Genomic DNA, 23,623 nt, shown 5'->3' on the forward strand with positions numbered 1-23,623 from the left:
CAGTATGTCATAAAACATTTACACTTATGAATGTATGTAAAATGCTAATATATATTGGATCCAGTACAATGGAATAACTAAGACCTGAATTTGAATGCAGCGTGTTCCGATTCCTCCTCTTTCTGTCCAGCAGGGTCAACCAAAAACACTTGGCCTGATGGTTCATGCAGATACTGGGGAAGCAATATAGAAATGTATTGATCCCTTAAATTATTTTACTATTAAATTACCCATATCAGGCCTCCCGAGTGGCGCAGTGGTCTAAGGCACTGCATCGCAGTGCTAGCTGTGCCACTAGAGATTCTGGGTTTGAGTCCAGGCTCTGTCACAGCCGGCCATGACCTGGCCGGCATGGGGCGGCGCACAATTGGCCCAGCGTTGTCCGGGTTAGGGGAGGGTTTGGCCGGCAGGGATATCCTTGTCTCATCGCGCACTAGCGACTCCTGTGGCGGGCCGGGCGCAGTGCACGATGACATGGTCGCCAGGTGTACGGTGTTTCCTCCGACACATTGGTGCGGCTGGCTTCCGGGTTGGATGGGCATTGTGTGCGGCTTGGTTGCGTTGTGTTTCGGAGGACGCGTGGCTCTCGACCTTCGCCTCTCCCGAGTCCGTACGGGAGTTGCAGCGATGAGACAAGACTGTAACTACCAATTGGATACCACGAAACTGGGGTGAAAATACAAAAAAAAAAAAAATGAACCATATCACAACCCTCATACCTCTAAACAAAAAATTACCTAAATCAAATTTTGGAAAAAAGGATTTTACTCACAAAAGACATAGGAATTAATTGTTCCAGTTAGAAATAGTAGGCCATGCATCAAATAATTATTTTCATCAGAAAAACCAACCCTCAAATGCAAAGTTGTCTGCAGATGGCTTGTTGTGAATGCACTCAAATATCAAGTCATTATCAGGTTCTGTAAACTGCGTTCTAATACTCAACGTAGAAGGATTTGTCTTAATGTACAGTATATGAAAGTGATGCTATGAAAATTATTATTTCACCTTATCAAGCTCACTCTGACTGACAGATCACTGCCTATTTCTGTGATTAAAAGAGCATATGAAACATTGTTTTTCATGAGGCCTACCTGTGCGCCTTCCTTTAAGCACCTCTGTCCGAACACCTCTCTTGTCCTTGATCCATACCACGTACATTCATTTGCAGATCTTTTCAGTGTCCATGTGAAAGATAGTTATTGCGAGGCTGGAACATTTGTTAACTTCAATTTTTTTAACACCCATGTGAAACAAAGGCCTGCAAAGCTTACAGATTTAAGTCTAATAGTATGAGATGAAAGTAGACAAACATCAGAGTGTGCGATATGATGGTATAGACAGTGGACATTCTGAACCTTGTTTAAAGTCCCTAGGTCACATCAATAGGAGCTATTGAAATTTTAAATTTAGAGAAATTCATGTAAAATCATGTGAGATGAAAATGGACAAACTAAAGGGTGTGCAATATAGAAGGGTAGTCAGTGGACATTCTGGACCTTGTTTAAAGTCCCTAGGTCACATCAATAGGAGCTATTGAAATTTTAAATTTAGAGAAATTCATGTAAAATCATGTGAGATGAAAATGGACTACACTAAAGAGTGTGCAATGCGTAGGCCCACTGAGTGGACATTCTTAACCTTGTTTGAAGTCAGTAGGTCACATGACCAAGGAGCTATTGAAGTTTTACATTTAGAAAAATTCATGTAAAATATTGTGAGATGAAAATGGACAAACTAAAGGGTGTGCAATATAGAAGGGTAGTCAGTGGACATTCTGGACCTTGTTTGAGTCCAGTAGGTCACATGACCAATGAGCTATTGATATTTGAATGTAAAAAAAAAAGTTTGTACTTTGTTTACGCTCCCTAACTAATTCAACTAGGAATACAAAATGCTGCTCACATTTCCACATGTTTTTAGCTTTGGAAAGCGAATTAATGAAAACAAGACCTGTGCAATGTTGTGCGCAATTTTTCCAACATAATGACACTTATTTGGAGTGTATGGCTCAAGTGGTTTGAAAGCTATTGAGGTTTGAAAGTGCAAATATCCATCTTGAAACTGTCTTTACCTCGGTGTTGATATATCGGTAATATTGTAAAAATTCTGCTTTTAACAACTGTCATGACGTTGGCCTGGGGGTTGGTTTATCACAGTAATAAATACCTCTTCCCCCCTTTTTCCTCTCTCTACCCTACTAAGGTTACATTTGCAAAACCCCTTGGTTAACATAGATTCTGGGAACGTCAGAATGTGGGGGGAATTCACTATATTCTGGTAATCCGAACAATTGAACATATGCAGTGGTACTTAATGAATATGATGTCAGTTTGGTTGTCATCTGAGACATTCTCATCAATGAAAAGATGACATAAACTCCACAGTGGAAAGTCTATACATCAGAGTTATCAGATTAACATGGAATTGTTGTTCAATTTAAATGTTTGAATATGAAATTATTTGTGATGGGATGAAATGTGATTTTAGCATCTAAAATGTGAGATTTGGATTTTCATAAGATAGGGCTGCTCAATCAGTCACAAAGGCTATAAAACTTTTCAAACACACCCTCCTCTTCCTTCCTATATAAGCTCTTGACTACAACATAACTATCTGTTCCATGTGAGGATGACGATCCCATGTCAGAATGGTTCAGAAAAAAAACTACAGAACGAAGCCAACATCAGCATGAGCTTTGGTTGCGAATGGTATGAACTTTGAACTCTTATTCATGACAGAAGTGATACCTCCTAGCCGTTGAGTTAGCGACCGCAGCTGCAAACGCAGGTTAGGAAGGAACAGACAGAGTATCCCATCTACCACAAAACGGCGTTCTACCACACAACGACGTTTCCACAACGTATCCAGTTTACCAGCAGAGCCATTCTTCAAAGGACAGAGGACTCGGTTTGGCAACACGGCCTTCCATCTACCATCAACCTACTGAAGCGCAGCTCAGAGTAAATATTTATTGCATTTTCCTTTTCCAAATGGGCGGTAATTTAGAATGCTTAATATACTGTATTTACGATAGCACAGCTTCGCCTCTGTTCCAGTGTCCCGCTCTTTCACTCAAACCCAGACCCTTTTACTTTGTGTAACAAGCTGTCATATCTGTTCTGCCCGCTAGGAACGTTTCCTATGACGTAAAGAATTATCCAGGTATAATTAATTATTTGTATATGTTATTCTGTGTGATTAGTTAAGTATTTAGTAAATAAATAATTAAACACAATTTTGTATTGCTGATTCAACTTGTTAGCCAGGATTCTTGCAGATAACCAAGAATTTACAATTTACAGATTATGAGACTGAAGGAAAATGACGATTAATGTTGACTGCTATGGATGTAAAACAATTACTAATCTTTCAGAGTTTATTCGGAAGATAACAGCTCTATAAATATTATTTCGTGGTGCCCGACTCTCTAGTTAATTACATTTACATGATTAGCTCAGAAATTATTTTATAGAATAGCATGTCATAGCAATGAGTCCGGCATAGCCAAAGACACGACACAACCATACAAATTGGCTCTATTAGGCGATCATTTAATAAAAGGCAAAGTGTCCGTGTCAGGCAAAATTATATCAAAAGTTTTAACGTTGCATCGTTTGATGGACAGTCACATGGTTGTCTGAAGCTTGCTTATTTTATTTTTTCTTTTGGAAAAGTTATTAACACATTTCCTTTAAAAACAGCTCATACATTTTTTACATAATTTCATACACATAAAAACGGCATTTGAAAGTTACAATTAAATTTGTTAAAAAGTACATGTTGTTAAAACCAATGAAAACAACCATGAATAAAATTACTTTCCTTGTAAAAACATCAAATCTGTAAAAGCCATTTAAAATGTGTACTAATGATCTAACAAAGGTTAAAAAAATTTAAGACATGAAAAGCATGTTAAAAAGTCACTTTGTTAAAAGGTTGTCTTCGGTCCCTTGTACAGGAGCGGGGTGAGTCCTTATCAAACTCGAGACAGTTCATTCAGCCTCATTTACTGTCTTTAAAAAAACATAGCTCATTTGACTGACTTGCTGAAACAAATGGGGTTTCTAATGACAATTGAGATGTACAAACTATGGCATAAGGGGACGACAAGCGGATGAGGCAATCCGTTATTTCGATTAAGACATTAAGGAGCGAGCTAGGACGGACGTAGTCAATATAACTATTTGTTTAGCACTTTTGAAATGTACAGCGACAGAATTCAGACCATGGGCTGTTCTTACAGTGTTCTCCCTGTACACCAAGTCAGAACCATAAGATAACTAAAGGAGGCATATAAGTAGACAATTTGATGATTACATTTCTCTAAAACAGGTTATAGGCTACATGTGTACACCCAAGTCAGAACAGTAGGCAAAATTAAGAGTTAAAAATAGACCAAATTATTAGGGTAAGCACATGGGCTACTAACAGCCTACTACACAACATACACTTAGTATTACCTTTTTATCTACAGTATACATATCTCCCTGGCATATTATATAATTTATGCAGCAGCATACAAGACATTTTTGGACTCACCTTGTTGTGCTGTGCTCACTTGAACAGGAAGGTGGCACGGGGGTCCTTCTGGATTTATGGTGCTTTCAAGAGAACTGGGAACTCAGAAAAAACAAGGTTGAATGATGATGACGTCATTGATCTTCAGGTCGTAGCTCTAGAAAGAGGCCCGAGTTCCAGACTTACAATTCCGAGTTGAATGACCGTTCAAAACATATTTCCCAGTCGGAGCTCGTTTTTTCCTAAAGTCCCAGTTGTCTTGAACTCACTGAAGTGAAGTTTTCACAGTTCCGAGTTAACAGTTGTTTTGAGCGCTGCACAAATCATGCTTCATTGACAGCATGGCCAATGTTGATTGTTTATCATTTTAAACTTGGAAATGAGACGCTTAATCCCAGATTTGGGACCACACAGCCATTTCACTGAATAGCAGGCTAGTGATTGCTTTGCAAGGCTTGCAGTTAGCCCTGTCACTGATTCCTTCCAAACCACTCATTGTTGAATTTGCAATTTCCATCTTGTTGTGCAATGTTTATATCCAATGGCCGATGAGCACCGATACGTTTTATCTATCATTTCTCTATTATTTATCTTCATTATGACAAGGATTAAAAATTATTTGCCAGTAGATTGTTGACTTGATTCATGATGATGACTGCTAGCTAAGATTTTGAAAATATCAGTCCAATTAAAGCTACTGTAGATGTGATTTGACATAATTTGTATCTGTGGCCTATGACCTTGAGCCTTCTAATATAACTCTATGGCAGCACCCAGGTGGGTTGAATTTTAGAGGTCTACCCTTTCACTTGGCGGTGACATACTGTCCCCACGAGTGACAGAACACTGAGCTAATCATGGCGCAACTAGAGAACATTACCAATATCTACACTCCACATTTTCTGCTGGCTGCCCCACCACCACCACCACCACCACCACCACAGAAAGCACTGAGCTAGGCTGAAACACCTGCATTTTGGAGCTGCCTTACTCATCAATAAAGCAAAAAAGAGACCATGTTTGTATGCTGCTTTATTAACTCAATGATTTAAATTTTTTGTGTACATTGTTTGCAAACTGATATGTGACACGTATTAATGCCAAAATAACATGCAAAAAAGGTAAGCCCCCCCCCCCAAAATGTTTATTTATTTATTTTTGCTAGAAATGTGGAGCTCGCAGTGGTTAAGGGTGCTGTACAGCTGTGCCATCAGAGAATCTGGGTTCGCGCCCAGGCTCTGTCGTAACTGGCCGCGACCGGGAGGTCCGTGGGGCGACGCACAATTGGCCTAGCATCGCCCGGGTTAGGGAGGGGTTGGCCGGTAGGGATATCCTTGTCTCATCACGCACCAGCGACTCCTGTGGCGGGCTGGGCGCAGTGCGCGCTAACCAAGGTTGCCAGGTGCACAATGTTTCCTCCAACACATTGGTGCGACTGGCTTCCGGGTTGGGTGTGCGCTGTGTTAAGAAGCAGTGCGGCTTGGTTGGGTTGTGTATCGGAGGATGCATGACTTTCAACCTTCGTCTCTCCCGAGCCTGTACGGGAGTTGTAGCGATGAGACAAGATAGTAGCTACTAAAACAATTGGATACCACGAAATTGGGGAGAAAACGGGGTGAAAATTCACCAAAAAAAACACAACAAAAAACAAAAACAAAATGTGGGGCTCAGAACAGGTGGGACTCTGCCCCAACTGCCCTAAATCAAATCAAATCAAAATCAAATCAAATTTTATTTGTCACATACACATGGTTAGCAGATGTTAATGCGAGTGTAGCGAAATGCTTGTGCTTCTAGTTCCGACAATGCAGCAATAACCAACAAGTAATCTAACTAACAATTCCAAAACTACTGTCTTGTACACAGTGTAAGGGGATAAAGAATATGTACATAAGGATATATGAATGAGTGATGGTACAGAGCAGCATAGGCAAGATACAGTAGATGGTATTGATTACAGTATATACATATGAGATGAGTATGTAAACAAAGTGGCATAGTTAAAGTGGCTAGTGATACATGTATTACATAAGGATACAGTCGATGATATAGAGTACAGTATATACGTATGCATATGAGATGAATAATGTAGGGTAAGTAACATTATATAAGGTAGCATTGTTTAAAGTGGCTAGTGATATATTTACATCATTTCCCATCAATTCCCATTATTAAAGTGGCTGGAGTTGAGTCAGTGTCAGTGTGTTGGCAGCAGCCACTCAATGTTAGTGGTGGCTGTTTAACAGTCTGATGGCCTTGAGATAGAAGCTGTTTTTCAGTCTCTCGGTCCCAGCTTTGATGCACCTGTACTGACCTCGCCTTCTGGATGATAGCGGGGTGAACAGGCAGTGGCTCGGGTGGTTGATGTCCTTGATGATCTTTATGGCCTTCCTGTAACATCGGGTGGTGTAGGTGTCCTGGAGGGCAGGTAGTTTGCCCCCGGTGATGCGTTGTGCAGACCTCACTACCCTCTGGAGAGCCTTACGGTTGTGGGTGGAGCAGTTGCCGTACCAGGCCTGTGATACAGCCCGCCAGGATGCTCTCGATTGTGCATCTGTAGAAGTTTGTGAGTGCTTTTGGTGACAAACCGAATTTCTTCAGCCTCCTGAGGTTGAAGAGGCGCTGCTGCGCCTTCTTCACGATGCTGTCTGTGTGAGTGGACCAATTCAGTTTGTCTGTGATGTGTATGCCGAGGAACTTAAGACTTGCTACCCTCTCCAATACTGTTCCATCGATGTGGATAGGGGGGTGTTCCCTCTGCTGTTTCCTGAAGTCCACAATCATCTCCTTAGTTTTGTTGACGTTGAGTGTGAGGTTATTTTCCTGACACCACACTCCGAGGGCCCTCACCTCCTCCCTGTAGGCCGTCTCGTCGTTGTTGGTAATCAAGCCTACCACTGTTGTGTCGTCCGCAAACTTGATGATTGAGTTGGAGGCGTGCGTGGCCACGCAGTCGTGGGTGAACAGGGAGTACAGGAGAGGGCTCAGAACGCACCCTTGTGGGGCCCCAGTGTTGAGGATCAGCGGGGAGGAGATGTTGTTGCCTACCCTCACCACCTGGGGGCGGCCCGTCAGGAAGTCCAGTACCCAGTTGCACAGGGCGGGGTCGAGACCCAGGGTCTCGAGCTTGATGACGAGCTTGGAGGGTACTATGGTGTTGAATGCCGAGCTGTAGTCGATGAACAGCATTCTCACATAGGTATTCCTCTTGTCCAGATGGGTTAGGGCAGTGTGCAGTGTGGTTGAGATTGCATCGTCTGTGGACCTACTTGGGCGGTAAGCAAATTAGAGTGGGTCTAGGGTGTCGGGTAGGGTAGAGGTGATATGGTCCTTGACTAGTCTCTCAAAGCACTTCATGATGACGGAAGTGAGTGCTACGGGGCGGTAGTCGTTTAGCTCAGTTACCTTAGCTTTCTTGGGAACAGGAACAATGGTGGCCCTCTTGAAGCATGTGGGAACAGCAGACTGGTATAGGGATTGATTGAATACAGTATGTCCGTAAACACACTGGCCAGCTGGTCTGCGCATGCTCTGAGGGCGCGGCTGGGGATGCCGTCTGGGCCTGCAGCCTTGCGAGGGATAACATGTTTAAATGTCTTACGCACCTCGGCTGCAGTGAAGGAGAGTCCGCATGTTTTCATTGCAGGCCGTGTCAGTGGCACTGTATTGTCCTCAAAGCGGGCAAAAAAGTTATTTAGTCTGCCTGGGAGCAGGACATCCTGGTCCGTGACTGGGCTGGATTTCTTCTTGGAGTCCGTGATTGACTGTAGACCCTGCCACATGCCTCTTGTGTCTGAGCCGTTGAATTGGGATTCTACTTTGTCTCTGTACTGACGCTTAGCTTGTTTGATAGCCTTGCGGAGGGAATAGCTGCACTGTTTGTATTCGGTCATGTTACCAGTCACCTTGCCCTGATTAAAAGCAGTGGTTCGTGCTTTCAGTTTCATGCGAATGCTGCCATCAATCCACGGTTTCTGGTTAGGGAATGTTTTAATCGTTGCTATGGGAACGACATCTTCAACGCACGTTCTAATGAACTCGCACACCGAATCAGCGTATTCGTCAATATTGTTATCTGACGCAATACGAAACATGTCCCAGTCCACGTGATGGAAGCAGTCTTGGAGTGTGGAGTCAGCTTGGTCGGACCAACGTTGGACAGACCTCAGCGTGGGAGCCTCTTTTTTAGTTTCTGTCTGTAGGCAGGGATCAACAAAATGGAGTCGTGGTCAGCTTTTCCGAAAGGGGGGCCTTATATGCGTCGCGGAAGTTAGAGTAACAATGATCCAAGGTCTTTCCACCCCTGGTTGCGCAATCGATATGCTGATAAAATTTAGGGAGTCTTGTTTTCAGATTAGCCTTGTTAAAATCCCCAGCTACAATGAATGCAGCCTCCGGATAAATGGTTTCCAGTTTGCAAAGAGTTAAATAAAGTTTGTTCAGAGCCATCGATGAGTCTGCTTGGGGGGGGATATATACGGCTGTGATTATAATCAAAGAGAATTCTCTTGGTAGATAATGCGGTCTACATTTGATTGTGAGGAATTCTAAATCAGGTGAACAGAAGGATTTGAGTTCCTGTATGTTTCTTTCATCACACCATGTCACGTTAGCCATAAGGCATACGCCCCCGCCCCTCTTCTTACCAGAAAGATGTTTGTTTCTGTCTGCGCGATGCGTGGAGAAACCCGTTGGCTGCACCGCCTCGGATAGCGTCTCTCCAGTGAGCCACGTTTCCGTGAAGCAAAGAACGTTACAGTCTCTGATGTCCCTCTGGAATGCTACCCTTGCTCGGATTTCATCAACCTTGTTGTCAAGAGACTGGACATTGGCAAGAAGAATGCTAGGGAGTGGTGCACGGTGTGCCCGTCTCCGGAGTCTGACCAGAAGACCGCCTCGTTTCCCTCTTTTTCTGAGTCGTTTTTTTTGGGTCGCTGCATGGGATCCACTCCGTTGTCCTGTTTGTAAGGCAGAACACAGGATCCGCGTCGCGAAAAACATATTCTTGGTTGTACTGATGGTGAGTTGACGCTGATCTTATATTCAGTAGTTCTTCTCGACTGTATGTAATGAAACCTAAGATGACCTGGGGTACTAATGTAAGAAATAACACGTAAAAAAACAAAAAACTGCATAGTTTCCTAGGAACGCGAAGCGAGGCGGCCATCTCTGTCGGCGCCGGAAGTAACACGGGTTGTAAATGACGGGTTGCCACTGATTCTGTTAACATCTGACTACAGTGATCTGTTCTTGAAATATGTATCCTATGACATTTCAGATTTAGATTATTTTTCAGAAGGTAGTTTAGTACTTTTAGTTAGCTAAGTAGCTTTAGTTAAGTAAACTATATTTAGGGTAGCTTTAGTGTAGCATAACTTCTTCCTGTGTGAAGTAATTGGTAGCTTGGTAAACTATGTTTTCAGAGTAGCTTCCCCAACACTGAAGATGACATTTCAACATAAATGAAGACTCACATCTTTGCTCACCCTCAGTGTAAGCTGCCTTTTCTTTCATTATCACGCCTGTGAACTCATATCTCTTTTAAATGATAATTTACATAACTGCAAGAGGTAGTAAATTAGAGAGGGCAGTGGTAAGAGATATCATAGAGATATTAAGAGAGTCAAATTACTATCCACAATTAGTTTAATCATGTACAGTATGTCAATACCCTATTTTCCAAATGTACTTGCACCAATGTCCAATGTAGAGAGAAACTTAACACAAAGAACACATTGTTTATTTTCTTGGAATATTGTAACTCCAGCCTGTGTTTATAAATGTCTTGTATTGAATGTGCAAAACCTATTTTGTCAAATCACACTAGAAAGGCATTACTTGCGTGACTCTTGAACAGAAAAGACTTCTGTGGTGAGTGAAGGGGATGTGAGAGGACAGTGTTTCAACCATAACTAGGGAAACAGCACTGAGCATTTTCGAGCGGATCATTTTTTGTCAAGATGGTGAAGATCGATCTTCCCCGCCGTTCAAAGTGTGTTGCGTTATGGGGTTAAAAATTATCCGACTTGAGCCTACAAATCGACTGCATGAACTTGACAAAAATCATGTGATCAAAGGTCATGAAGTTTCGACCGCAGTCGACTGCAAAATTCTGCAGTTGCTCTTTACCAACTTCATCGCCTGCATTGTGGGAGACTCTATCGCAATCCAGTCGTTAGGGTGTTTTGTTTGACCCACGCAAATGTGACCAAAGACATGACTGAAACCGTGAACCAACTTTGCCACGATGTATACAGTGTATAGTTCAAATGAATGTGATATTTGATGCTCTCTCTCACTTATTGATTGTACAATGTACACACATACGATTTCAGTTTGTGAGTGTGTGATGTGGGGGTTGGAGCCATGTTTATTTTGACATTATAAAGAACTTTTATAAATGATGGCAACACTGCCATAGTAATCTTGAGTTTTGCTGTTGGAAAATCACATTAGTGTCTGACTTTTGGCTTGTCGCAGATGCACCTCCCCCGACTGCACTCTTCTTTCGTCTACATCGGTTGCTTTCGCCTTACCACTCAAATGCGCCCACTACCCTGCGCATGCAGCCAGCTATCCAGCACTGTAATTGGTCACAGGATGCGTCTCAGCTGATACAATGTTGTTGTTGCTGGGTGAGAGGCATTTGAAAGGATAAAGAGAGATGAGGTGACGTCTTTGCATGTCTGTGGGTGCCGGTTTGGTCAGGATTTATTGCTGAGTGGTTCTGTTACCACCACTGCTCTTTCAGTTTGCTGACTCAATGTTGTGTTTGTATGCAGTTCATGTTTCCTGCTTCCTCTGAACTGTAAATGCGTTTCAAATGAAAGAGAATTTACAGCATACCTGCAGAAAATAGGTGTCCCACTCCAGGCCTACCAGCACTACCATGGCCTCATACACCAAAAGCAAAATCCTTCCTTTATGTCTTTGTTCATAGTCTTTCAGTATAAAGATATAAATAATGGTTGTAACCGTGAAGATCTATTGGGCTGAAGGCATATGTTGCTTTGCTCTGCGAATTACTTAGCCTTCATCGTTTTTGTGTACAAACATTCACACACACAACTACATAAAAGTTTCTAGCACAGTTACAGTGCCTTCAGAAAGTATTTACACTCCTTTACTTTTTCCACATTTAGTTGTTACAAAGTGGGATTAAAATGGATTTAATTGTCATTTTTGGATGAAGGTGGAAGAAAAATTCTAACATTTGTAAAAAACAACAAAATATATATATAAAAAATAAAACACTAATATATCTTGATTAGATAAGTATTCAACCCTCTGAATCAATACATGTTAGAATCACCTTTGGCAGCGATTACAGCTGTGAGTTTTTCTGAGTAAGTCTTTAAGTGCTTTCCACACCTGGATTGTGCAACATTTGCCCATTATTCTTTTCAAAATTCTTCAATCTAAAATTGGTTGTTGATCATCACTAGACAACCATTTTCAGGTCTTACCATAGATTTTCAAGCAGATTTAAGTCAACTGGCTACTGGCTACTCAGGAACATTCACTTGGTAAGAAACTCCAGTGTAGCATTTCGCATTAACATCTGCTAACCATGTTTATGTGACAAATACATTTGATTTGAGATTTGGCTTTGTGATTTAGGTTATTGTCCTGCTGGAAGGTAATTTTATCTCCATGTCTGGTGGAAATCAGACTGAACCAGGTTTATTGCACACAGAGTGAGTCCATGCAATGTATTATCTGACTTGTTAAATACTTATTGACTCAAGACATTTCAGCTTTTCATTTTTTATTCATCTATATTTAATCCATTTTAAATTTAGGCTGTAGCACAATAAAATGTGGAAAAAGTCAAGGGGTGTGAATATTTTCTGAAGCCTATTAGTAAAACCAACCTTGTAGACCTGAGTATATTATATCTATCATGTTCTATCCAATTTAAATTACCTATGGCAAATGTAGGCTATTGCAATGTAATCCTAAAGACTATTCTATACTGGGTGACACAAACAAAACTCATATGATAGTTTTTCTATTGCTGAAATGGTTTGCTTTATTGTTACGGATTCAAGGTACTTTTTAGTTGTGTGCCTATTAAAAAGTTCCGTTTGTGGAACATTTTTGTTGTTCAGCAAACACACCCCTCTGGCGGCAATTGGCTGTTGGGCGTGCCTACCTTCGGCAGAGCAAAATTAGAAGTTCGCTCAAAAACTGCCTGGCGTTGTGTGTGGTGAGAAAGACTGGGGAGTACGGAGCCTATAATACTCTCGAGAAAGGCTTCGTAATTTAACAGCTCTTCGGTCTCCCCATCTCCAACCCACCACCGCCGCTGCCGACCCACCTACAATCGAAGGATATACTGTAATTTAACTGTACAGAAAAAGTAACGTTACAGTAAAAACATTTCAAAATACGGTGTCTAGAACTGTTAAAGTGGAAGCCAGTATGAACGTCAGCGCGGAGTCTTTCACCTCCAACCCATTTCACATCTGTAACATCTGTCAGAAGGTGATTAGGAAAAAGGTATGATGTTTCCTGATTTCATTTCTCCAAATGTTACTTTTACTAGTCGACCAATATCATGTTTTATCAAGATGATCAGTCAGGCCTATTTATTATTCCTTCCAATTTAGATAAAATATCGTTGCATCTTATGAAGATGTCACTGAGATCCTGCAGGAGTAGTGGCCTAGGCCCTAGTATACTTTAATTTTGTCTATTGATTCAGACTGCAGAACAAACATATTGTTTTTCACTGGTCTTCTCCTTGCCTTACTGATACTTGTGCATTCAACTGCATTCTGTATTTCAACATCATCTATAGAATCGTTTGTAATTCCAATTAGGCCTAGTTTAACCATCTCAAACCTAATAATGTACAGTTATCTGCAACAGATTGCCCTATTTGGATTCATTTATTTCCCAGGATGGTCGTCAATCAGTATGATAGCATAGTGTTGGGGGAAAGATTGATGATTTGATAAGAACATGGATATCTCTCTCTAGTGCCCTGCTTTCTGAGTCTGACTGCTATTATTAGTAGCCATTAGTCTAGGTACATATGACCCAGTTTTTGATAGGGAGTCATCGTAAGATGGTCTCAAGGCAGAAGAGGAGGTCCGTTTCTGTCATCTCCAGGGCATCATTGAGTTACACAATAACAATTTTTATACATTAGGATGATTTGGACATGAAGTGTGAAAATGCAAAAAAATAAAAATAAATCTATATTAGCATTTTCACTTTTCATGTCCAAGGCATCCTAAAAAAAAAACCATTGTTTAAAAAACATGTTGCGTAAATCAATTATGTTACAATTATGTTACTTATAGATGATTTGGACATGAAGTGTGAAAATGCTAACGCAGGTACAAATTGACTTGCATTGGATTTACGACACAAATGCTCAAATGTTTGCATTTGAAACAGTGGCCAGATTAACAAAACCAAAGCAATGGTTGCTGTCATACCTGGTCCATAGACTGCTTACAGGTTAAGAAAACCAATATGTAATTTTGTCATTTGGGTTAACTATCCCTTTAAGAATGGGGGGAGATTAATTCCACTTAACAGCAGGATCAGAACCATCTAGTGGTCAGAACCTGGTAATATCAGGATGTAGGATGGGACATCAACCTAACAACTTCAATGACTAATTTCTCTGAACAGGGGAAAAAACGTGACCAAATTCACTGAGAATACATTAAATAGGATGAAGAGACAATACTCTGAGCTGGAGCTCCATAATACTAGTCAAAAATAGAGAACTGATTCTATATATTCATTGTTGGAGTGGGATTGGTGTGAAGTGTGGGGTGTCCGTGGGGGGGCAATTTCTTTAGATTCCTCACGTCTTACTCTTTGTTAGAAAAAAGTTTGGGCCAAATCAGATGTTAGGTACTACATTTATTGAATTTTATATGAATTCTATAAATTAAAATGGCCAACTTGGATACAATCAATTAGCTTAATTTCTCAGAGATCAAATTCTATTCCACAAAATAATGTTGCAGGAATGCTAATCTTATCTGTTTCCAACAACAGAAACTATTTCAGAGCAATCTGAGATGGTGAGTGTCGAAAACCTCTTTCTTGTGCTTTTTAGATAGATACTGGTAAATACACAATGCCACGATCACATAGAAATATACTGGTAAAGGCAGGGTATAGATCTTTCATTTTGTAGATTGAATCTAAGAGGTTTCATACAGGCTGTTCTCAACAGAAACCCTCTTGGTTGGAAATGACAGCATACTGAGAGAGCGATAACACTGTCAATTCATACTCTATCATTAATTATGATGTAAGATTCAGTTTTTTTATGGTTTATTACTTATCTATCACATACTAGTTCCACAATTACAACTTTCTTTAAAAAGCAGTGTTGTTTTTATAAACTGGCTTTAGGCTATTTTATTTTTGTGATGGAGATGATAGAGACAGACGAGTCCAGGCTCTTCTTTAAATCTGCACAGGCAGGTAGAGAGGTACTGGAGCCACCTCTCTCTACTGGAGCCACCTCTCTCTACTGGAGCCACCTCTCTCAGTTAACTGCATCAGCCACTTTGCCCCAACAACAGACATTCATCACCCAACACACACAAAGGGCCAGACAGACAGAGGGTGGAGAGGACATATGATAGGAGAGGAGGAGAGAGGGATGGAGAGAGAGGAAAAGAGGGAGGGATTAATACCAGGGTGAAACTGTCTGCAGCCCAGGGCAGGTCTGTCTGTGTCACCGTTAGCAGTGGGAGTCACAGGGCTTAAACCCAATTAGCTAAATTCACAGGAAATGGCCTGTCTGTTGACAGAGCGCACATTCAAACGTCTGTTATGTAGCAAGACATATGCCACTAGAACAGAGAAGCGGTCTCTGTCTGACTCTCTCATGCACACGCAAACACCACTTTCTCACATGCACACTTTCTCACCCATAGAGAACTACAGTGTCTTACTGTATATTTTGGTTGTTTATGTAGCTTTGTTATCCATTCGTACTATAAACCTTCTTCCCACCTTTGAACTTGAGGCCCTTAACCATTATGTAATATTATTACCATGGAGATGTACTGTAAGACAGCTAAATACACAGACAACCCCAGTCTAGTGTTTATTATACAACAGGTGGTTTGGAATTCCCATTGTTAGAGCCTACCTTGCCCATGATATACTAGACAACATACACATGGCCAATAGATTCATAAAAAGTGTCATCGTTTACTTCGTTACCTTGCAACGCACTACTGCTACTGCTGCTTCTGCTGCTTCTGCTGCTGCTGCTGCTGCTGCTGTTACAAATCCACTACCCAGCCATGCAATTTATAAACTTTGTAAACACTGTAAAAAACGTCATAACACATGGTCTCATGTATTATTGCCTCATGTATTATTATAAGTTATTATAAATTAGTTTGATATACACTGAGTGTACAAAACATTAAGAACACTTTCCTAATATTGAGTTGCACCCCCCATTTTGCCCTCAAAACAACCTCAATTCGTCAGGGGAAGGACTCTACAAGGTGTCGAAAGCATTCCACAGGGATGCTGGACCATGTTGACACCAATGCTTCCCACAGTTGTGCCAAGTTGGATGGATGTCCTTTGGGTAGTGGACCATTCTTGAAAAACCCAGCAGCGTTGCAGTTCTTGACACAAACCAGTACGCCTTGCACCTACTACCATACCCCGTTCAAAGACACTTAAATATTTTATCTTGCCTATTCACCCTCTAGATTGTGTGTGTGCAATTCAATGTCTCAATTGTCTCAAGGCTTAAAAATCATTCTTTAACCTGTCTCCTCCCCTTCATCTACACTGATTGAAGTAGATTTAACAAGTGAAATCAATAAGGGATCATAGCTTTCACCTGATTCACCTGGTCTGTCTGTCATGTTCCTAATGTTTTGTACTCTGTGTATATTGAATATACAATAAAATACACCCTAGCTGGCAGATTTTCCAAGCACCAGCTCACACTCCATATCACCTGCAAGCCATTTATGTGTTCTAGCAGAAGTATTTTTATTACTGAAGTGACACACTTATAACACACTAAAAAGTCAGGAATGTTGACTCTCTTTATGTAAAGTGTTTATGAGTGTTCTAATTCTAAAAAGGAAGTAGGGTGACCAAGATTATTTTGTTAATTTTTCTTATTTGAAAACTTGTGATGTAATTCTCACTGTCCTGTAGACGCAGCTGTGTTTTCTCTCCTTTTCTCAAGAGATTTAGGTCAGACAATGTATGTAAGGTTGAAGTCGGAAGTTTACATACGCCTTAGCCAAATACATTTAAACTCAGTTTTTCACAAATCCTGACATTTAATCCTAGTAAAACATTCCCTGTCTTAGGTCAGTTAGGATCACCACTTTATTTTTAAAATGTGAAATGTCAGAATAATAGCGGAGAGTGATTTATTTCAGCTTTTATTTCTTTCATCACATTCCGAGTGGGTCAGAAGTTTACATACACTCAATTATTATTTGGTAGCATTGTCTTTAAATTGTCTAACTTGGGTCAAACTTTTCGGGTAGCCTTCCACAAGCTTCCCACAATAAGTTGGGTGAATTTTGGCCTATTCCTCCTGACAGAGCTGGTGTCACTGAGTCAGGTTTGTAGGCCTCATTGCTCGCACACACTTTTTCAGTTCTGCCCACAAATTGTCTATAGGATTGAGGTCAGGGCTTTGTGATGGCCACTCCAATACTTAGACTTTGTTGTCCTTAACTTCACTAGGTTAGGGGGTAGAGGTTGACCGATTATGATTTTTCAACGTCGATACCGATTGTTGGAGGACCAAAAAAAACTGATACAGATTAAATCGGCCGATTTAAATAAAGAAATTTTAAAAAATTGTATTTGTAATAATGACAATTACAACAATACTGAATGAACACTTATTTTAACTTAATATAATACATCAATACAATTAATTTAGCCTCAAATAAATAATGAAACATGTTCAATTTGGTTTAAATAATGCAAAAACAAAGTGTTGGAGAAGAAAGTAAAAGTGCAATATGTGCCATGTAAGAAAGCTAACGTTTAAGTTCCTTGCTCAGAACATGAGAACATATGAAAGCTGGTGGTTCCTTTTAACATGATTCTTCAATATTCCCAGGTAAGAAGTTTTAGGTTGTAGTTATTATAGGAATTATAGGACTATTTATCTCTATTCCATTTGTATTTCATATACCTTTGACTATTGGATGTTCTTATAGGCACTTTAGTATTGCTAGTGTAACAGTATAGCTTCCGTCCCTCTCCTCTCTCCTCCCTGGGCTCGAACTAGGAACACATCGACAACAGCCACCCTCGAAGCAGCGTTACCCATGCAGAGCAAGGGGAATAACTACTCCAAGTCTCAGAGCGAGTGACGTTTGAAACGCTATTAGCTCTCACCCTGCTAACTAGCTAGCCATTTCACATCGGTTACACCGGCCTAATCTTGGGAGTTGATAGGCTTGAAGTCATAAACAGCAGAGCTGCTGGCAAAACGCACGAAAGTGCTGTTTGAATGAATGCTTACAAGTCTGCTGGTTCCTACCATCGCTCAGTCAGACTGCTCTATCAAATCATAGACTTAGTTATAACATAATAACACACAGAAATGAGCTTTAGGTCATTAATATGGTTGAATCCGGAAACTATATTCACGAAAACAAGACGTTTATTCTTTCCTTGAAATACGGAACCGTTCCGTATTTTATCTAACGGGTGGCATCCATAAGTCTAAATATTCCTGTTACATTGCACAACCTTCAATGTTATGTCATAATTAAGTAAAATTCTGGCAAATTAGGCAGCCCAAACTGTTGCATATACACTGACTCTGCGTGCAATGAATGCAAGAGAAGTGACACAATTTCACCTGGTTAATATTGCCTGCTAACCTGGATTTATTTTAGCTAAATATGCAGGTTTAAAAATATATACTTCTGTGTATTGATTTTAAGAAAGGCATTGATGTTTATGGTTAGGTAGGTACACATTGGAGCAACGATACACAGCGCATCGATTATATGCAATGCAGGACACGCTAGATAAACTAGTAATATCATCAACCATGTGTAGTTAACTAGTGATTATGATTGATTGATTGATTGTTTTTTACAAGATAAGTTTAATGCTAGCTAGCAACTTACCTTGGCTTCTACTGCATTCCCGTAACAGGCAGGCTCCTCGTGGAGTGCAATGAGAGGCAGGTTGTTAGAGCGTTGGACAAGTTAACCGTAAGGTTGCACAATTGAATCCCCCTAGCTGACAAGGTAAAAATCTGTCGTTCTGCCCCTGAACGAGGCAGTTAACACACCGTTCCTAGGCCGTCTTTGAAAATAAGAATGTGTTCTTAACTGACTTGCCTAGTTAAATAAAGATTAAATAAAGGTGTACAATTTAGTTTTTTTAATTGGCCAAATTGGTGTCCAAAAATACCGATTTCCGATTGTTATGAAAACTTGAAATCGGCCCTAATTAATCGGCCATTCCGATTAATCGGTCGACCTCTAGTAGGGGGCACTATTTTCACTTCCGGATGAAAAGCGTGCCCAAAGTAAACTGCCTGCTACTCAGGCCCAGAAGCTAGGATATGCATATAATTGGTAGATTTGGATAGATAACTCTCAAGTTTCCAAAACTGTTAAAATAATGCCTGTGAGTATAACAGAACTGATTTGGCAGGCGAAAACCTGAGAAAAATACATCCTGGAAGTGGGATTTTTTTATGTTTGTAGTTTTCTATTGAATGCCATTACAGTATCCATTGATTTAGGACTCAAATTGCACTTCCTATGGCTTCCACTGGATGTCAACAGTCTTTAGAAATTGTTTCAGGCTTATATTCTGAAAAATGAGAGAGTAAGACAACTCTGAATGAGTGGACCCTACAGTGTCCCAGAGATTTTTCATGCGCGTGACCGGAGAGTGCGCCTTTCTTGTTTACATTTATATTGACGACGTTATTGTCCGGCTGAAATATTATCGATTATTTAGGCTAAAAACAACGCGAGGATTGATTATAAACATTGTTTGAAATGTTTCTATGAACTTTACGGATACTATTTGGATTTTCCGTCTGCCTGCTGTAACTGCGTTTGAGCCTGTGGATTACTGAACAAAACGTGCAAACAAAACTGAGGTTTTTGGATATAAACAGGGACTTTATCGAACAAAACAAACATAAATGGGAGTCTTGTGAGTGAAACTATATGAAGATCATCAAAGATAAGTGATTCATTTTATCTCTATTTCTGATTTGTGTAACTCCTCTACTTGGCTGGTAACTGTTTGTAATGATTTGTCTGCTGGGCGCTGTTCTCAGATAATCGCATGGTATGCTTTCGCCGTAAAGCCTTTTTGAAATCTGACACCGTGGTTGGATTAACAAGAAGTTAATCTTTAAACCAATGTATAACACTTGTATGTTTTATGAATTTTTATAATGAGTATTTCTGTTTTTGAATTTGGCGCTCTGCAATTTCACTGGATGTTGGCCAGGTGGGACGCTAGCCCACGTACCCTAGTGAGGTGTTAAGCCATTTTGCCACAACTTTGGAAGTATGCTTGGGGTCATTGTCCATTTGGAAGACCCATTTGCGACCAAGCTTTGTCTTGAGATGTTGCTTCAATATATCCACATAATTTTCCTCCTCATGATGCCATCTATTTTGTGAAGTGAACCAGTCCCTCCTGCAGCAGAGCACCCCCACAACATGATGCTGCCACCTTCGTGCTTCACGGTTGGGATGGTGTTCTTTTACTCCAAACATAACAATGGTCAACAGGCCAAACAGTTCTATATTTGTTTCTTCAGACCAGAGGACATTTCTCCAAAAAGTACGATCTTTGTCCCCATGTGCAGTTGCAAACCGTAGTCTGGCTTTTTTATTGTGGTTTTGGAGCAGTGGCTTCTTCCTTGATGAGCTGCCTTTCAGTTTATGTCGATATAGGACTCATCCTAATGTGGATATAGATACATTTGTACCCGTTTCCTCCAGCATCTTCACAAAGTCCTTTGCTGTTGTTCTGGAATTGATTTGCACTTTTCGCACCAAAGTACGTTCATCTCTAGGAGACAGAACACGTCTCATTCCTGAGCGGTATGACGGCTGCGTGGTCCCATGGTGTTTATACTTGCATACTATTGTTTGTACAGATAAACGTGGTACCTTCAGGCATTTGGAAATTGCTCCCAAGGATGAACCAGACTTGTGGAGGTCTCCAATTTTCTGAGGTCTTGGCTGATTTCTTTTGATTTTCCCATGATGTCAAGCAAAGAGGTACTGAGTTTGAAGGTAGGCCTTGAAATACATCCACAGGTACACCTCCAATTGACTCAAATGATGTCAATTAGCCTATCAGAAGCTTCTAAAGCCATTACATAATTTTCTGGAATTTTCCAAGCTGTTTAAAGGCACAGTCGACTTAGTGTATGTACACTTCCGACCTCCTGGAATTGTGATACAGTGAATTATAAATTAAATAATCTGTCTAAACAATTGTTGGAAAAATTAGTTTTGTCATGCACGAAGTAGATGTCCTAACCGACTTGTCAAAACTATAGTATGTTAACAAGAAATTTGTGGAGTGGTTGAAAAACGAGTTTTAGTGACTCCAACCTAAGTGTATGTAAACTTCCGATTTCAACTGTAACTGAAGGAGGACTGGCTTACTCTCCTTAGCCCAGCATTGATCACTCCATATAACCTATCTGTCTATATGCCTGCCTGTCTGACTTCCTGCCTCTTATAGAGAGATTTTTACCATCCTTCTCCTACAGGCTCTCAGTATATTAACTTTAATAGATGTACTGTCCTAACATAAATGTACATTTCAACACCCACACGCATAAAAGACGATGTGAACCAATAAATCTACCGTCCTTTTCTCTGCCCAGGCCATGTTCCCTGGCTAATGTGTGTGCACAGGCTGTTTGCTCATCTCAACAGATAACAGGAGGAGGGGGTTACTTTACCTCTGAGCAAACGGACTGACACACAAAGGCCTGGCTGTTACATATCAAACCTCACTTCTATACATGCCCTCTTTTTATCTTTTAATTGGATATTTTTTTCTTGTGTTTGCCAACATAGCTGAGAGTTCATTTAGGTTGTGCCAAAAGTGGGGTTGTACATCTAAGCTCCTTGTGTTGTATAGTTCCTTAGCTAACCCAGTTTCCCTCTGCCGCTCTTGTCTTGTCTCAGGAGAAAGGAGTCAGGGTGCCGCGACCCTTCTCCAGTGGACCCAGCGCCTTCATTCCAAAAGAGGAGGTGAGAAAATACTTTCTTTGCCCTGAGGCTATATTTCCCCTGTCCTGCCGACTCTCTCTCGTTCTTTCTCACTGTCACTTCCGTTTAAACTCTCTCGCTTTTCCCCCCTTGTCTTTATCTTCCCACCTTTATCTTCACCTTGCCTTGAACTCAGAGGTATAAACCAGATTTCAGATTGCAGCTTTACTTTAAAATGGTTCAATACACAATGCGTGACTGAAACCCCTCTTCCCTGTCCTGCCTGACCCCTCCCCCCAACCCTCCTCCCTGGGTCCAGATTGTGGAGGCGTCCCAGGTGGACCCCCAAACAGAGCAGATCCTGGCCGAGGCCTACTCTCTGTCAGGCCACGTGGACCATCTGACCCAGGTGATGGGACTGCACCCCCACTACCTGGAGTCCTTCCTGCGTAGCCAGTTCTACCTGCTGAGGATGGACGGCCCCCTGCCTCTCCACTGCCGACACTACATTGCCATCATGGTAAACACTGGTATAGGATGAACCTAGAGATTGTCATTGGGTGTGTTTGAAATGACATCCTATTTCCTTATTCTCCTGAGACCCGACAATTCATATTTTTCTTTATAAGTTTTTTTTAAATCACATTTTACAAATATATATATTTGAAGGAAAATGTTATTTATTTTATGTGCACTGTAGTGGAAATACAGAATCGGTTGATAGTTAATATGAAAAATGTAACATTACAGTAAATGGGTACAGTAGGTGAAAAACCTAAACTCAGCAAAAAAAGAAACGGCCCTTTTTCAGGACCCTGTCTTTCAAAGATAATTCATAAAAATCCAAATAACTTCACAGATCTTCATTGTAAAGGGTTTCCAATGCTTGTTCAATGAACCATAAACAATGAACATGCACCTGTGGAACTGTTAAGACACTAACAGCTTACAGACGGTAGGCAATTAAGGTCACAGTTATGAAAACTTAGGACACTAAAGAGGCCTTTCTACTGACTCTGAAAAACAAACAAAAATTTAACGTGCCTGAAGCATGCTGCAAGGAGGCATGAGGACTGCAGATGTGGCCAGGGCAGTCCTGGCCACATCTGCAGACGCCTAAGACAGCGCTACAGGGAGACAGGACGGACAGCTGATCATCCTCGCAGTGGCAGACCACCTGTAACAACAACTGCACAGGATCAGTACATCCAAACATCACACCGTGGGGCAGGTACAGGATAGCAACAACAACTGCCCGAGTTACACCAGGAACACAATCCCTCCATCAGTGCTCAGACTGTCCGCAATAGGCTGAGAGAGGCTGGATTGAGGGCTTGTAGGCCTGTTGTAAGGCAGGTCCTTACCAGACATCACCAGCAACAACGTCGCCTATGGGCACAAACCCACCGTCGCTGGACCAGACAGGACTGGTAAAAAAGTGCTCTTCACTAACGAGTCGCGGTTTTGTCTCACCAGGGGTGATGGTCGGATTCACGTTTATCTTTGAAGGAATGAGCATTACACCGAGGCCTGTAGTCTGGAGCAGGATCATTTTGGAGATGGAGGGTCCGTCATGGTCTGGGCCAGTGTTTCATAGCATCATCGGACTGAGCTTGTTGTCATTGCAGGCAATCTCAACGCTGTGCGTTACAGGGAGGACATCCTCCTCCCTCATGTGGTACCCTTCCTGCAGGCTCATCCTGACATGTCCCTCCAGCATGACAATGCCACCAATCATACTGCTCGTTCTGTGCGTGATTCCCTGCAAGACAGGAATGTCAGTGTTCTGCCATGGCCAGCGAAGAGCCTGGATCTCAATCCCATTGAGCACGTCTGGGACCTGTTGGAACGGAGGGTGAGGGCTAGGGCCATTCAACCCTAGAAATGTCTGAGAA

General features: G+C 41.3%; 1 protein-coding gene across 2 annotated transcripts in view; it reads left to right on the forward strand.

Moving 5' to 3' along the window:
* The first annotated feature begins 2,814 nt into the window (after positions 1–2,814).
* The window catches only part of LOC110533770 (sestrin-3), a 26,949-nt gene continuing 6,140 nt past the window's right edge, over positions 2,815–23,623 (forward strand). Inside the window, exons 1-3 of one of the 2 annotated variants that reach the window (XM_036990176.1) lie at positions 2,815–2,963; positions 21,705–21,770; positions 22,048–22,248. In XM_036990176.1, the coding sequence (XP_036846071.1) occupies positions 22,141–22,248 (108 nt within the window). In that variant the 5' untranslated portion in view covers positions 2,815–2,963; positions 21,705–21,770; positions 22,048–22,140. Of the gene's footprint in view, positions 2,964–12,687; positions 13,024–21,704; positions 21,771–22,047; positions 22,249–23,623 lie in introns of those variants that run through there. The other variant, XM_036990175.1, reaches the window with a different exon arrangement.

Source organism: Oncorhynchus mykiss, chromosome 10, assembly GCF_013265735.2.
Source record: "Oncorhynchus mykiss isolate Arlee chromosome 10, USDA_OmykA_1.1, whole genome shotgun sequence".
Classification (NCBI taxonomy): Eukaryota; Metazoa; Chordata; class Actinopteri; order Salmoniformes; family Salmonidae; genus Oncorhynchus; species Oncorhynchus mykiss.